Source organism: Apaloderma vittatum, unplaced genomic scaffold, assembly GCF_000703405.1.
Source record: "Apaloderma vittatum isolate BGI_N311 unplaced genomic scaffold, ASM70340v1 scaffold87, whole genome shotgun sequence".
Lineage (NCBI taxonomy): Eukaryota > Metazoa > Chordata > Aves > Trogoniformes > Trogonidae > Apaloderma > Apaloderma vittatum.
Window position 1 is genome coordinate 154,271 of NW_009726549.1, and position 15,262 is coordinate 169,532.

General features: G+C 40.5%; 1 protein-coding gene across 2 annotated transcripts in view; it reads right to left on the reverse strand.

Moving 5' to 3' along the window:
• Window positions 1-8,569, reverse strand: part of OPN5 (opsin 5) — a 29,303-nt gene extending 20,734 nt beyond the window's left edge. Inside the window, exon 1 of one of the 2 annotated variants that reach the window (XM_009873316.1) lies at window positions 8,522-8,569. Coding sequence is in view for 1 of the 2 variants with exons in the window: in XM_009873315.1 (XP_009871617.1) it covers window positions 5,150-5,189 (40 nt within the window). In the remaining variant the exon portion in view is untranslated. Of the gene's footprint in view, window positions 1-5,149; window positions 5,190-8,521 lie in introns of those variants that run through there. The other variant, XM_009873315.1, reaches the window with a different exon arrangement.
• Window positions 8,570-15,262: the final 6,693 nt, after the last annotated feature.

A 15,262-nucleotide genomic window follows, 5' to 3' on the forward strand; every position in this document is an offset into this window, starting at 1 on the left:
ACTGTAAACTTCAGGTGTTATCACTGCCAGTAGCACACACTGTCTGCAAAAACATGCTGTTAACTTCAGAAAGTGCAGCCTTTTAGAAGAGACTGAGCTGGAAAGTAAAAATCACTGAACAGAACTGGTTCTGTTTAGCTCCAACCAGGACAGTGGCCCAGGCATACGTCTCCAAGAAGCACTATGTCTTTAAAGTTCAGCAGCTTTGTTGCTTTTCCTTTTTTCCCCAATAAAGGTTGATTAATTTAAAACAAAACAAACAAACAAAAACACCGTGAAACCAAAACTTAAGTGACTTTATAAGCACTTTTCTCTTTCCACAGCCATGGATAAGCACTTATGGTTCACTGCACCAGAAGGCAGAGCAAGGTTTGGATTAAGTACCGCTACTCGGCAGCCTGGACATGGTCTATAGAGACTGTACAAAAGGAGCAGACCAGGGCATGAATCTGAGAAACAAAATAATCTGACTGATCACCCTCTCATGGATGTGTTCTGTTTATATAGAACAGCTGAAGCAGAATGGAGTGGGGAAAGTATTTCTGTAACTTTGCAGGCAAATGAAGGAAATGCTAATAACAGTCATCTAAAAAAAAACCCAAGAAAAAAATGTAAAAACTAAAAATGTGTTGTCACTCAGAGACAAAGGTTACTTAGTACAAGAAAGAGTGGCACGTAGTATGTGCCATAGGAATGGCAGAGACTGAGCTACAATTGGATGCTGCAGAAATTCCTCTACGAAAGTTACTGTGACAGCAATGCTTTAATGTGCTTGACAAGAGAGCACAAGGAATGAAATATTACATTGAAAGTCATCAACCATTTAGAAGTGTTGCAATTATGTGTAGAAGAAGATGGATTTACCAAGGGATGAATGGTAGAGTGAAACAGAAGATGTCTGTGGACCCAGTGCCACCTCATAAAAAGAATTAAGAGAATTAACACAGCTAAAGTGATAACATCAATTGCGTTAATTAAGAAAACAACTTTCTGCCCTCTCATGATATGTTAAGACCAATAAAACTATGAATAATTTTATCTGAGTCAGTAAAAGACAAAAGCTAAAAGGACACATTAGTGCCAGAGAGTATTGTTATCTTTTTAAGAGGAAAAAAGAGAATGATCTTTTTCTTTAATCTCTCCAATGACATCTATTTCTCTGAGTCTCCATAGTGAAGTTAGTGAGCTCTCAGCATCAGCTGGATCCCAACTCATATTGTCAAGTGCCGTTTTTATTCTAAACTTCCCCTGTGTATTTCGGGGACCGTGTCTCACAAGCATGGGCTGTGTACGACACAGGCAAAGGTCGCTGGTGGCTGCTGTCGTGTCCTCCCATATCCATCCCAGCTGACAACATGGACCACAGGTCCAACACACTCAGTGACTAACACTGCCTCACCCTTTAAGTGCCTGCTTCTCAGGAGTCGTTTTTCTCCAGTTTGATGATAACTGGCAAAACCCATTTTTATGACACACATCCTCAGCCAAGTGTTTCTCAACAGCCCAGCTAGCTGCTGTATTTAGGAATGAAAAGAGCAGTGACCAGAAAACTTATCGCAAAAAAACCCACACAGCACCATCCTTTTCTTCCTTGTTTTTTCATCTCTTAATGTAGTAGAAGAGATTAAGAAGTTCTTGATTTAATCTCAGTTTAGGGCTAAAGTCTCAAGACTCAAGCTTTGTCCTAAGTAGACTTCTTAAACACTAGGCTGCTGGTCATCCTAGCGTAGATTATCTCACATCTCTTGAAGAGGAAACATCACTTTGAATTCCATAAATTAAAAGTTTAACATTTCCTGTATTTCAGGATCACACTGTGCTTCATCACATCACACTGATGTTTTTGTGCTAATAATGACAGAAATAAGTAAAATTGCAGTGTCTTATATCTCTCCTGTAAGAGAGAATCAAAGAGCTTATGGAACATCAACTTTTTGCATGTTGATACTAAGAAATAGTTGATGCCTACCTATCACAGAGGATCTGCCCAACCAACAAAACACAACACCACAAAGCAGCACTGGAAGGACATGGATAAGAGAAAAGCTACACTAATGTGGCCCCTTTCCCAGGCTAAACACCCTGGTGAGAGGCGAAATACAAATTTTTGGTGAAAGCCCTTGTTAAATATTTCTATTTCCTTTTAGTCTTAAAAGTGAGATTTATTACTGAGTTTTGAAACAATGCAATAATTATGAAAAATGGGACAAAAATAAATTCACGAGTGGTTATGTGAGTGTCTGCAGCTACAGTTACATTTACTGCAGACCTACAGTAGTGGATCTCTGGAGCAAAACAGCTGATGTTGAGGACCTTCACTTTTCCAAGGCTGTGCACTTTTTGATCACTAGTGCTCAGGATTAATGAAGCAAACAAACAAACAAAAAAGGCAAATATATGAAAATAACAAAAATATGAATGATAAAACAAGCCTGTTTTCCAACTGAGGCCTTGATTAAAACCCAAGCTCTTAAAAGATGTTTTGCCGCACACAGGTTTCATTTTTGCATGGTAGGCACACTTGGACAAGTACTGGAAAATAACTAAGTTATCGAGGACTCATTTCTCCTCTCAGGACCAAAGGGCTCCACTTTGCAGTAGGTCTTCAATGACCAAAGTGTGGGAACAGAGCACTCCACCACAGCCTACCATCTGGCTCATCTACCGACCATCTTTCCACACTGAAAGGCCCCTGTGTCCTGTGAAAAAATGTTTAAAGTCATCACAAAAGAAACCAATTTGCTGCTTTCTATTAGAAATGGTCTTATTCCTGTACTGCAGACATTCATATTTAATTAATACAAACAATTCTACTTTTAAATAATATATTCTTTAAAATGGAACTGTTCCACTATAGCCAACCTCAGGAGATCCAAATTCCTGACTCAGACACTATAAAACAGCAATATCAAGCCTCAAAACTTCTGAGACTATAAAGAAAAAGTAATTTGTTTGGTTTATTCAATGCAGTTTTGCCAGCCCTACATCAGTTTTCCCCCCCCACACCTCATCTCCTGCTGGACTGTCTCATCATATATTTTACGATTCAGCCACATTCCTCTTACCCTGAGGAACACAAGGACATATCATCCCCACCTCCTTCAGGAAAAAAGCAGCAACCTCTCTGATACCTTCCTGCTATAGGGAGGGCACTGAAGAAGTGGGGAGAAAAATGTCTGCTGTTCGGACAGAAACCCTGGGGGTTTTGCCAAGGTTTGGATGAATCCAGAGAATTTTTACCCAGGGCTGCCAAAACCAGGACATTTTGCAGAAGGTTAGTGACAGCAACCAGAATGGACCTGATGGAGATCTGTCATTTATCGGGCACTGACGTTTGGTTTCAGAGTTTTGCAGACACAGCATGAGACTTTCCATGCCCCAAGCAAACTCCAGTCTGTAAGCTTAAGGTCACATCTGCCTCTCCATCATCATGTGAAGAAGGCAGGAGCTTCATGTTAACTGCTACCTCAGCAGCTACAAACCACTGACACAATCTGTCCAAGATGTTTTTTGTCCATTTATATCTCATCACACACCATGACTTTGCCACTGCCTATCTTTTTCACCCTAGTCCACCTGTTTTGTCATGTTCTGAAGTCTTTTTTTTTCGTTTTTTTTGTCATCTTTCCAAAGGTGTTTCTTTTTCCAGTCATAGAATCATAGAACAGTTTCAGCTGGAAGAGACCTTGAAGATCATCGAGTCCAACCTTTGTCCCAGTCCTACCAACACCACTAAACCATGTCCCTCAACACAACATCCACTCGTCTCAAACACCTCCAGGGATGGTGACTCAACCCCCTCCCTGGGCAGCCTGTTCCAATGGCTGACAATCCTTTCAATAAAGAAATTCTTCCCAATATCCAACCTGAATCTCCCCTGGTGCAATTTAAATCTATTTCCCCTCGTCCTATCACTCACCACTGGGGAGAATAGACCAACCCCTGCCTCTCTACAACCTCCCTTCAGGTAGTTGTAGAGAGCGATGAGGTCTCCCCTCAATCTCCTCTTCCCCAGGCTAAACAGCCCCAGATCCCTCAGCCTTTCCTCATATACCTTGTGTTCTAAGCCCTCTACCAGCTTGGTAGCCTGTCACTGTACCCTCTCCAGCCCCTTACTCATGCAAGAGAGCAGAAAGGTCTCAAAGATTAAGCAAAGAGCAACCCCCTGGGTCCTGCTGAGTCTCTTCCCTTCTTACACTTGATGTGCAATTTTCATCGAATTGCTAAACCTCTTCTCCCAGAAGGAAAATAGAGTGAATTTGTATCTACAGCAGAGGTGGGTCAGTGGACTAATGTGTACTGCTGCAATGGCTCTCAGTGACAGAGCACGAATAATGTGCTCTGCTGTTTTGGAAAAGCATCATAAACCACAAGCTGTCTAAGAGATGCAAATGCACACAACGCTTTTATGAAGTAAGGATGAACTTATTAGCTCCAGTCTGTGACAGTCTGTGATTTGCAGGTAAAATCATGGCTGGATACCTGCAGCTGTTTTTTTCCCCAGGATAGCATCTTTGGAAGACAACATATTTATCTGCAATAAGGACATCAAAACTGAAATTTCAGCTTCATCTCAGCAGCCTGTTGTGTTTTCAATTTTTGATGTGAAAAAATCACAAACATTGTATTTCCATAGTGCTGTTTTTATACGGTTAGTCCTCAATATCCAAAGGGCACGTAACAACACCCACAAGCCTGAAGCCATCTGAATTTTATAATTTGTTTGTGGGCTTGTTTTCCTATAGCTCAACAAAAATACAAATAATGCTCTCTGTGGTGTACTGCCCGCTAATATTCCCAACAGCAGCCAGATGTATGTTTGTGAACAAGTGCAGAATCTGAAGGTGCTGGGGCATACAAATTGTAGAAAATTCCCTTCTTCTGAAAACAGCAGTATATTTGAGGAAGAGGGGTAGAAATTAAGCATTTACAACAGTCACCTCTGATTAGGAATTTAAATCTGTTTACTCCGGCTGCTAAGAAAAACCCTTTGCATGTGGTTTCCAAGAGGGCAGGAGTGCAATGCTCAATGATTATTTTAGAAGATTGTGTGATATTTCCAAGAGAGCCAACTGTGTGGTGACTGGGGCTTTGCACTCTGCTGAAGGCAGACACTGAGGAACGAAATCGTGGCATATGATCAAACCAGGACAAACCCTCATGACTGAAAAACAGACTGGAGAGGACATCAAGCGTACTTATCTGATTTTATAGAAGGATAAGTTCTGGTTATGCTGTTATAGATGATTGTCCAGCCTGTTGTTAGCAATGGAATTTTCACAGCCTCCCTGCGTAATTTTTTCCTGTGATTAATTAAATTTCTCAATGAGAGAAACCTGAGACCACTTGCTTCTTAAACAACTCATCATTAGATTCAATCATTTTCCCCCAAAATCCTTAATAACTGATATAGGTAGATCCTTCTGAGGAGGAATAATATTAGAGATTAATTTCAGTATTTTAGGAGTGTAGTTAGCATAGATTCAATACTCTGCCAAATTCAGCCTCGATAAAAGGTTTGTTAATGCAAAATGGATTATGAGCAGAGTTGTGCACAAGGAAGGATGATTCAAGCACCTTGAAGAGATAACACACATATGGAGAAGCACACTTGTGTGTTGAGTAGTGACACTGCTTTGGCAAGAATTGCGCATCAACGGTGCTTTTTAGGGAGTCCAAAAAATTTGAAAGTCACCATGATATTATACGACAAAATATAAATGAATTGCAAGAGATTTAGGTGCAGGAAGGTGAGCGGAAAGCAATAAGAGAAACTCAAAAGAACCTGAATTCAAACTTAAGTATTAAATTATCTGGAGAATAGAGGTTGTTTAAGAAGCACTGAGAGAAACTCGATTTGGGAACAAAAATTAAAATGTAGGACCATATAAATGTTCGATAAACAACAAAACATGTCTCCTTCTTCTTGGGTTTTAGTTCATAAAATCAACCTAACTGCAGATAATTGTACACACTAGCTCTGTAATCACACACTAGGTAATGCCTCATGCCCAGCCAGTGCCCAGAGTAGAGGACATTCCAGTGTCCTCGCCGAGGGGCAGGAGAAGACAGCACCCAAGAGACTTCACAGCTTGCCCAAGAAGAACACATTATACCAGAGGCCCTGCTTAGATTGAAAAATTCATCTCCGGATTTGAGCGCTCATTGCAAAGTTTCTTGGCTTCAAGAGTCAGCATAGTCATAGAATCACAAAATCATTTAGGTTGGGAAAGACCTTTAAGATCATTGAGTCCCACTGTCAACCTAGCAATGTCAGGTCCATCACTAAGCACATCTACATGTCTTTTAAATACCTCCAGGAATGGTGACTCAACCACTTCCCCAGGCAGCCTGCTCCAATGCTTGACAAACCTTTCCATTAAGAATTTCTTCCTACTCTCCAGTATAAATTCAATATTCCAGTATTAGCAGGAAAAAGTCTCTTTTGCCCCCTGTATCCCTTGGGAGATCTCTGAGCATACCAGAATTTCCTCACATCCACATTCAAGTTCACCCTACTTCCAAATTTCAGGGCACACACCCCTGATCTCATGTGGGACAGAGAGGACAATATTTTCTTGCAATAGTTTTCCTGGGAGCCCTAGGAGGGAGCACACCTTCATCCGCATGACCCTGCTGCAGAGCAGTAACGCTGACTTACGTGTACCAAACACCTGGCTGTACCCCTCCCCTCACCTTGCAGAGGAAATGTGCGTGTCTCTGACCTGAGCCAAAACTAACCAAAAGAAAACAGAGCAGATACTTCACAGAGGCTGCAAAGGTTTCCTTGAGTACTTCTATGGCACGTAGAGCACAGCAGTGGTAAAGTAGGTTTCACGCTCCTGCTTTCCTGAGGCTGCCTTGTGAAAAAAGTGCATGCCACTCAAATACACGGCTACATAATCAGCAGAGACTGTCTACAAGAGAAGGAAAAGTAGTGACAGCCAAGGCATGGTTCAGAGAGGACAAAAATGGAGCTGATTTTAACTAAGAAAACTATACTTTGGTAGTAACACCACAGGAGAAGAAATAACAAGGAAAAGATACCAAAACAAGACCTGCTAAAGAACAGAAAGGCGATACCAACTCGTAAGATACAGCACCTGCAACTTTGGGTTTAGTTCCCAGAATACTTTCAGGTGGAGGTTTCTTATTGCAGAGGAAATCTGATTTCTCTGCTTTGCCATCACTGCCTGTTTGCCCATTAAACAAGGGTCCTGGAGACAAATAAAAGCCTGATCCTGTCCCAAGGAGAAACAAGTGGCTTCCTGGCAGACCAGCATACAAAATCGCATCTGTTCCTTTCTCATGCAAAACAATAAGGCCTGTAGAAAATACATGCATAACGATTTTCCAGCTCATAAAATTACTGCCTTAGTGATTCACATGCAGTCATATAGCGAGTCAGAGGCTGGGAATGTAATTGGGAAATGTTGGGTTCTTTTCCCTCTCTGCTAGATCTCTCCTGTTGCAGGCTAAGAGTGATATTAAAATTCTCCTTCTGCTGCCTGTTTACTACTGGAGCAGCAGTGGAGCACTGCAGACCCGGGTGCAGCCACACAGAGGATGCCTGCATCTAGCTCAGTAAAGAAAAACTCTCCAGCTGCATGCAGACACTAGGATTTGCTGGTGCCTGCCTCTCAGATGAGTACTTCAGTGTTAATTTGCAATTAAATGCAGCTTAGAGTTCTGCTAAATACAAAGAGCTGGGGGTTTTTTTGGTGTGAAGTCCCATCAGGACGCTGTGCTGACTTACAGTTTTACACCTCTAGGCAATTGCCCTCTCTGCAAGCAAAGCTGCGAGGAAGGGACATGAACACAGTTGCTGCAAATACTTTCTTGTCAGCGAGTCTTTTGGGAAATTCGGTTTAATTATTTACTTTAAAACCAACCAATAACCAGGATCACATCAAACCAATTAATATTCTAGGCTCCCGATATTGCCCAAAGACACAAATGACCAGTTCTCTTCCAAATCCATTGTATAATAAAGATAATGTCAGATTTGTATAGACCTCCAAAAAGGCTACAGGAAACACCAGTCCAGAAAGGCTAATATTTACCAAAACACACTGTCCAGGTATACTCATCTATTTCACGGTATTTCATATAGCATCATTAACCCTGGCTGCATCTCACATGCCTAGAGACTCTAATTCTATGAAAAGGGGTGAAGGAGAGAAAGAAGTAAAGAACAGTGTGCAACCACTAATTATCTAAACTTTCAGAACATTTTCCTGACTTTCTCAGATACCTTTCAGTAGGGTACACCCTAGAATCTTTATTCCTATGCTGAAACATTTTATTCCACAGCAGACAGAGGAAATGTAGAATGACAGTCAAGAGGATTCTAGTTGAAATTATTAGTGAAACTAATATGAAGGTGGACCTAAATTAAGAACACGGTGAAATTACATAGTGCAAGCACCTAGATGTGCACATATGCATGCAATTTTGCCCCTGCATTTTTTACATGCACACACCTATACTTTCAGCATCTTAAAAGAGAAACAGGACATACCTTATTCATCAACTCCGTACAGAGCATCCCCCCTAGAGCTCCACAGCTGCTTTTATTTCAATGTCCAGACTGGAGCAATCTGCAAAACCTCAAATCCACAATGCTCGTGAAACTTCAAGTTTCAAAAATTCAAGAGGAAGAAGGGAAAATATTGCCATTCCTCAGTAAAAAAAAACAAACCACGATCTCTCCCCTTCCTTCCCTACTCAGGCTCCCAGCTTCTGGAAGCTGTGTTGTTCCTCCCTCCCTCTTCCCAGTGGTGCTGCTGTCGATCATCCACCTTACCCCAGGAAAACCACTCTCTGGAGCATCCTGCCCTTATGTCTGTGAGGATAAAGCTTTCCAAAGCAGCAGTGACACCTCCGAGAGAGACCTCGACAGTGTACCCGTTGCGGAGGAAGGGGTGTAATCCAGACCCAGCCAAATTCTGTCGAAGCACATATCACATGCTGCTGGATCCCTCCTGCCAGCACAGCTGTAATCTTGTTTATCACCCACGCCACGAAACGGAGAATGCCTGTAAACTTGAAGGTTTATGTGGTTTTTCTCATCAAGCGATTCTTACTTTCTGTTAAGAGAGGAAAATAATCTGAAGTCTTAAAATGTGCTTTCAGAGGGTTAATGAAAGCAACTTTTAGTATTGGATTTTGCTTATGTTCACCAGCACCATCAGTCACTTATAAAACTGGGCTGGACAGTAAGAAGACATGAGTGTAAATCACCATTATTACCCCAAACTCAGTAATGTTTTACATTAACTGAAGACCTGACTTTCAATTGCCACTGCAGTAAAAGAAAATCTAAAGCTTTCAAAAGAAGTTTACAAGGACGAAATGCAGGAATCGATCCGTGATTTTTTCTCACAAAGGCAGATTTCTGAGTCTGTACACCTCTGCCCCACAGAACCAGTTTGCTTTCATCAGCTGCCCAGTAAAGAAGTCCTTTCCTGGGCAACACAGTAAAATTAATTTGATGCTGGATATGGAAAGAGTATTTCAGGGAACATTTTTAGTTTCTTTGTAACCAGAGACTAACCCTCTTGCCTTTCTGCCAGGGGCTAGGAATTAAGAGACTGCAGAAGGCACTGAAAGATTTTAATAAACAGCAACCTCACATGATATTTTAATGCCAAAGATCAATACAATGACACTTTTCTTACTTCATTTAAAAAAAACATCATCATAAATTTCATCAGGGTCTTTCTATGCTTGCAAGAAGTGAAAGAACTGAATGCTGCAAGTAAAACAGAAAAAAAAGCTTTGTATTCTATAATGTAGAAGAAGGTAAGAGGAAGCAAATGACTTCCGGAAATATCGAGATTCTTCTGAGCCAAGGCAAAGTCTCACACTAAGGCTGGATATCATCCTCTGATCGTTACATAAACCAGCACCACGCTTTCCCCTTTCCTGACAAAGAAACTGCGAGTAACCCAGTTTTCAGTTGCAGACTGGCCCCAGTTAGTTCACCCAGCCTGCAGCCTTCCTTGGCACACACACATCCTTCAGCCAGCAAGCACAGCATATAAAGGGAGGAATCATGAAAGTAACTTTCAAACCGACCTAAAAACCAGAGTAACTTTCTGACTGACCCAGGCTACACCATTAAAACCCTTGCACGCAAGAGGCTTCAAGACAGATCACTACAGAATTAGCAGGAACACGGTGTTTTATGCTCAATTGACTTGAAGCTGCTCTGCAGAAAATGCTCATCGTTAATGCCATGTTTTATTTACAAGGTGAAGAATCAGGGCAGAGAAAGATGAAAAGCACACAGTTTTCCAAATAGAAAATTCACTTTAGGTAAGATTTTGATGGATGGGGATCATTTTTATTGGGCTAGTAGCAGGTTTTGTCTTATTTTAATTGGACTAGGCGTCATTTCTTCTATGAGTTTATATGGTCTATAACAAGATTTTGACTGCATCAGGCCAGGTTTAGGATGTGGTACCAACGCAAATTCTGTGAACTGTTTTATGAACTAATTCAGGCGTGTAGTGCTTAGTGAAGATGTGAGACTTAAAGATTCAAGGTGTGAAACATTTTTTCAGGAACATCAGGGAAAAAAGCACGCAGTTTGGAAAACGAGGAATCAGTTTGCACAAGTGACTGAGGAGCACCGGGAAGCTGCTGGTCTTCCCAAGCTTAGAAGAATTCAGCTGGCAACTTGTCAAGGTTATCATAGAGAAATGAAAGCCAATAGTGAACATGCTTGCAAGAACACAAACCTGAATATTTAATCATGTTTTTTTCCTTCAGGAAAAAAAGGTAAAGGAGAAAAAAGCATGGGGAAAAAGCAATCATATTCATTCTACTCATTCATTGATTTTCTTTTCCTATTTATAGAACAGATTTTTAAGAAATCACCAGTTTAGGACAAAAGCCAGAAAAAACCCCAACACATCAAAAAGGTATACTTCAATTATTGACACACCACAGTGCGGTAACATATGTTTTCAACAATCAACGTGAAACACAATAAAGCTCCATGTTCCTTACATCGTTTGCACCACAACGCAGTATTCTTGGTGCAGCAGGTAGAATGACTGTCCAAAGTAAACAGAGTCATGGCCCAACTGCAGGCTCTTTTAAGCATGCTTATTCACATGGTTATAAAAAAAAATCTGGCTTGATGCTTAATGTCACGCTGACCAACCGAGGTAAAACTTAATCATCTGCTCTGCTTGTGCAGTTTCACTTTGACTACACGCAATGGCTTTAAGCAGGGAAATTTGAGTGCAACAGCCTCATCCATCATGATGCATCCACCCAAATGACTCCTACGGCACTGGCACTCTCTCATTAAAAAATAGATGCCAGGACACATTAAAGGGCAGGGCTGCGCAAAACTCCAAGTCATAGACCACGATACATGACAGAACAAATTAATACAATGGTAGCACAAAGCTTAGGGCGTAGAATTTCTCAGTGGTGGGGGTGCCATCCCCTCTTGGGGCTTCACCTTCTAGCTGCCACAACTTGTTAACTGCGTCATTGATTATGCTAAATCTGCTAATACCATTTTGGATGATATTTTAAATATCAATGCTGTGATGGGATTGGTCAAGTGCAGTAATTGTGCACATGCCCAGTCGTTTCCTGTTGGCATGTTACGAATTAGTCACCTGGAAGTTCTTGAAAAGTTACAAGGCAACTAGAAGCATGAAAACTTCAGCATGTTTTTACTAAAACACAGCTCTTTCCATTGCAGGTAGCACCTTGCAGTAACATTCCTTTTGGATTGACAACTTGGGTCAGGTGCAAAAGTAAAATAAGAATAGGGGGAAAAAAATGCACAACTACATCTGGAGAGAAGAGTGAGAATGTGTGAGAGAAACAACTCTGCAGACACAAAGATCACTGAAGAAAGAGGGGGAGGAGGTGCTCCAAGTGCCAGAGTAGTGATTCCTCTGCAGCCCATGGTGAAGACCATGGTGAGAAAAGTTGTCCCACTGTACCTTGCGGAGGTCGACAGTAGAGTAGGTGTCCACCTGCAGAGCATGGGAAGGACCTCACACCGGAGCAGGTGAACACACTCAAAGGTGACTGTGACCCATAGTGGAGCAGGCTCCTGGCAGGACCTGTGAACCAATGGAGAGAGGAGCCCACACTGGAGAAGGTTTGCTGGCAGGACTTGCGACTTTTTGGGGGACTCACGCTGGGGCAGTGTGTTCCTGAAGGACATGGAAAGGACTCACATTGGGGCAGCTTGTGAGGAAGTGTAGTCCATGGGAAGGACTCAACTGGAGAAGCATGTAGAGAACTATCTCCCATGTTGCAGCAGGGAAGGAGTGTGAGGAGTCCTGCCCCTGAGGAGAAAGGAGCAGCAGAGACATTGTGTGATGAACTGACCACAATTCCTACTCCCCATTCCCCTGCGCTGCTTCAGAGGAGGAGGCAGAGAAAATCCAGAGTGAGGTTGAGCCTGGGAAGAGGGGCAGGGGGAAGATGTTTTAGGATTTGGCTTTATTTCCCATCACCTTACTCTGATTTGATCAGTAATAAATTGAACTAATTTCCCAAAGTTGAGCCTGTTTTTCCTGTGACAGTAATTGGTGAGTGATCTCTCCCTGCCCTTATCTTGACCCATGAGCTTTGTTTTATATTTTTTCTCCCCTGTCCAGATAGAAGAGCTTTGGTGGGCACCAGGCTTCCAGCCAGGCTCAACCCATCACAATGGGTATATGAGTTTCTCTTACTTCATGCAAAATGTCTATCTGCACTGCTCCACCAGCAATTGGATTTCCAGGGCCACCTATTCCACCATATCTAGCTATGAAGAATTCCTCAAGGCCTCTCTCTTCTCTTTTCTGCTTGTCTTTGCCCTCATCCTGTTACAGAAAACCCTCTTCAACCTTTTCTCTTGCTCTAAGCCCTTTCCAATTTCTCGACTTCCAATTCCTTTCTTCTTTGCACGTTCCTCGGCTCTGTTTTCCAGAAAACTCTTAGCCACTTTGAGATGTCATGGGATGGGATCCATTTACCTTTAGACTGTATATTAGGAAAAACTTCTTTACTGAAAGAGTGATGAAACATTGGAACAGGCCACCCAGAGAAGTGTTGGAGTCATGATCCCCGGAGGTGTTAAAAAATGTGTAGATGTGACATTTTGAGATACGATTGAGTGGCCATGGTGGTGTTGGGTTGACAGCTGGACTTGATGATCTTAGAGGTGTTTTTGAACCTTAATGATTGTATGAGTCTATGATTCTATTCTATACATCAAGATTGTATCTGTTACTGCAGAGAAATAGATTGTTGGGGTCTTGTATTCATCAGACACGGTTTTGCTTTGCTATAAAACTCAGTACTCAGGTGAATTGTTCCCTCAAAATGACAAGTTTTCTAGGACTAGACAACTAGGTCTAAAATTAGCCCTAATTCTAACTTTTCCCATACACATTCCCCCGAAACAACTTGTACCATCCTCCACTGCAAACATAAGCACTATCTCCTTTAACATGCTGCATGCAGACATATTTTTCTCTTACTAAGGCACACAAAAACCGTGTGATCAATCAAGCCACTAATTCTGTCCTTTGGGTCTGCAGAACTTGCTGAAGACAACGTTAAACTAGGCCACTTGCTGACAGTCCACTCAGGCCATCTGGGTTTGTCTCACTTCAGAAAAGTCCTGCCTCAGGAAATGTAAACACCTTGGGATCTTCTGGTTTCAGCCAATGCTCCCCAGTCTCCCAAGAGGAAGGAAGACGAAAGGTACAGAGCCAAGAGAGCCAAATAAAGTGCAAGAGCACATCACATATGAATGAGGAGACTTCTAGATTTAATTCTGTGAACTATGAAAGTAAACATACGTTAAGGCTAAAATTAATCTCACCTAACATTAGCTGATTAATTATTAAACATCCAAATTTAAATATCTATAAGTCTTTTATCTTTAACCGTGAAAAAAATAAATAGAAAACAAAACTTTCATGATGGAATCATTTAAAAGAGAAGAAAAATGGGGAAATGTAGATTTTGTAGAAATCTGAAATTAAAATTTCTGAAATTAAATAACTCCTAAATATATATTTTTAATTTATTTATTCATGAAAATGTAGATTAATTCTGAAAATTGAATTACAATTAAGAAGCTGACAAAAAGAAAAAGAAAAAGAAAAAGAAAAAGAAAAAGAAAAAGAAAAAGAAAAAGAAAAAGAAAAAGAAAAAGAAAAAGAAAAAGAAAAAGAAAAAGAAAAAGAAAAAGAAAAAGAAAAAGAAAAAGAAAAAGAAAAAGAAAAAGAAAAAGAAAAAGAAAAAGAAAAAGAAAAAGAAAAAGAAAAAGAAAAAGAAAAAGAAAAAGAAAAAGAAAAAGAAAAAGAAAAAGAAAAAGAAAAAGAAAAAGAAAAAGAAAAAGAAAAAGAAAAAGAAAAAGAAAAAGAAAAAGAAAAAGAAAAAGAAAAAGAAAAAGAAAAAGAAAAAGAAAAAGAAAAAGAAAAAATAGGAAAACCAAGAAAAGATGTATCTGAAAAAAATGTTGTTTAATATGAAATTGAAACTGTTCAAGAGAGGCCTCTGTAAAGTGTAGAAATGTTTAGAAAAGTGAATAAGATTACTTTCTATCTATGTTAGAAAGGAAAAGAAGGGAACGGGGCTAACATTTCAGCAAAAGAATTTCAGACTAGACATTAGAAAAAAATCATAACAGCAAACTTGGCCTGAAATGTAGTGGAAATGATATCAGAAGAGTTGGGGAAGAGAGAGATTAACTAGATAACTTTTCAGATTTCCTACTCCTCTTGTTCTGAGTCTATATAATGTCATTATATCCATCCATGAAAACAGCCACATTCCAAGTAAATATTGATGTAACTAGTACAGAAAAAGGCCTTACACAGCACACAAAATGACTTTATGTATTAAACTCCTCACGTATCCAAACCAGGTAATAGATGCTCAAAAAGAGTCTGATGCTGCATTTGATTGACCTGTGTCTGCTTGCATCATGCATTTCCCTACTTCCTACTGTCAGTTCCGGAAAGACATCACACACATTTGTTGCTGGAGATGAACCTCGTGGGGTTGTACATTAATGACATTAGACTCAAAGGCAATTCTTGCTATGTTCAAAACAAGGAACTGTCTGTTTGAATCTTGACCACGTTAACAGTTTACACTTCATCTGGAGTCTCCATTTCACAAAAAATTAAAACAAAATAGCCCCTTTAAATATTTCCTTTGATGAGAGGATTTCTTCTGACTTTGAAACAAAAGACCTTCCAGCAATTTCAGCAATGATTTT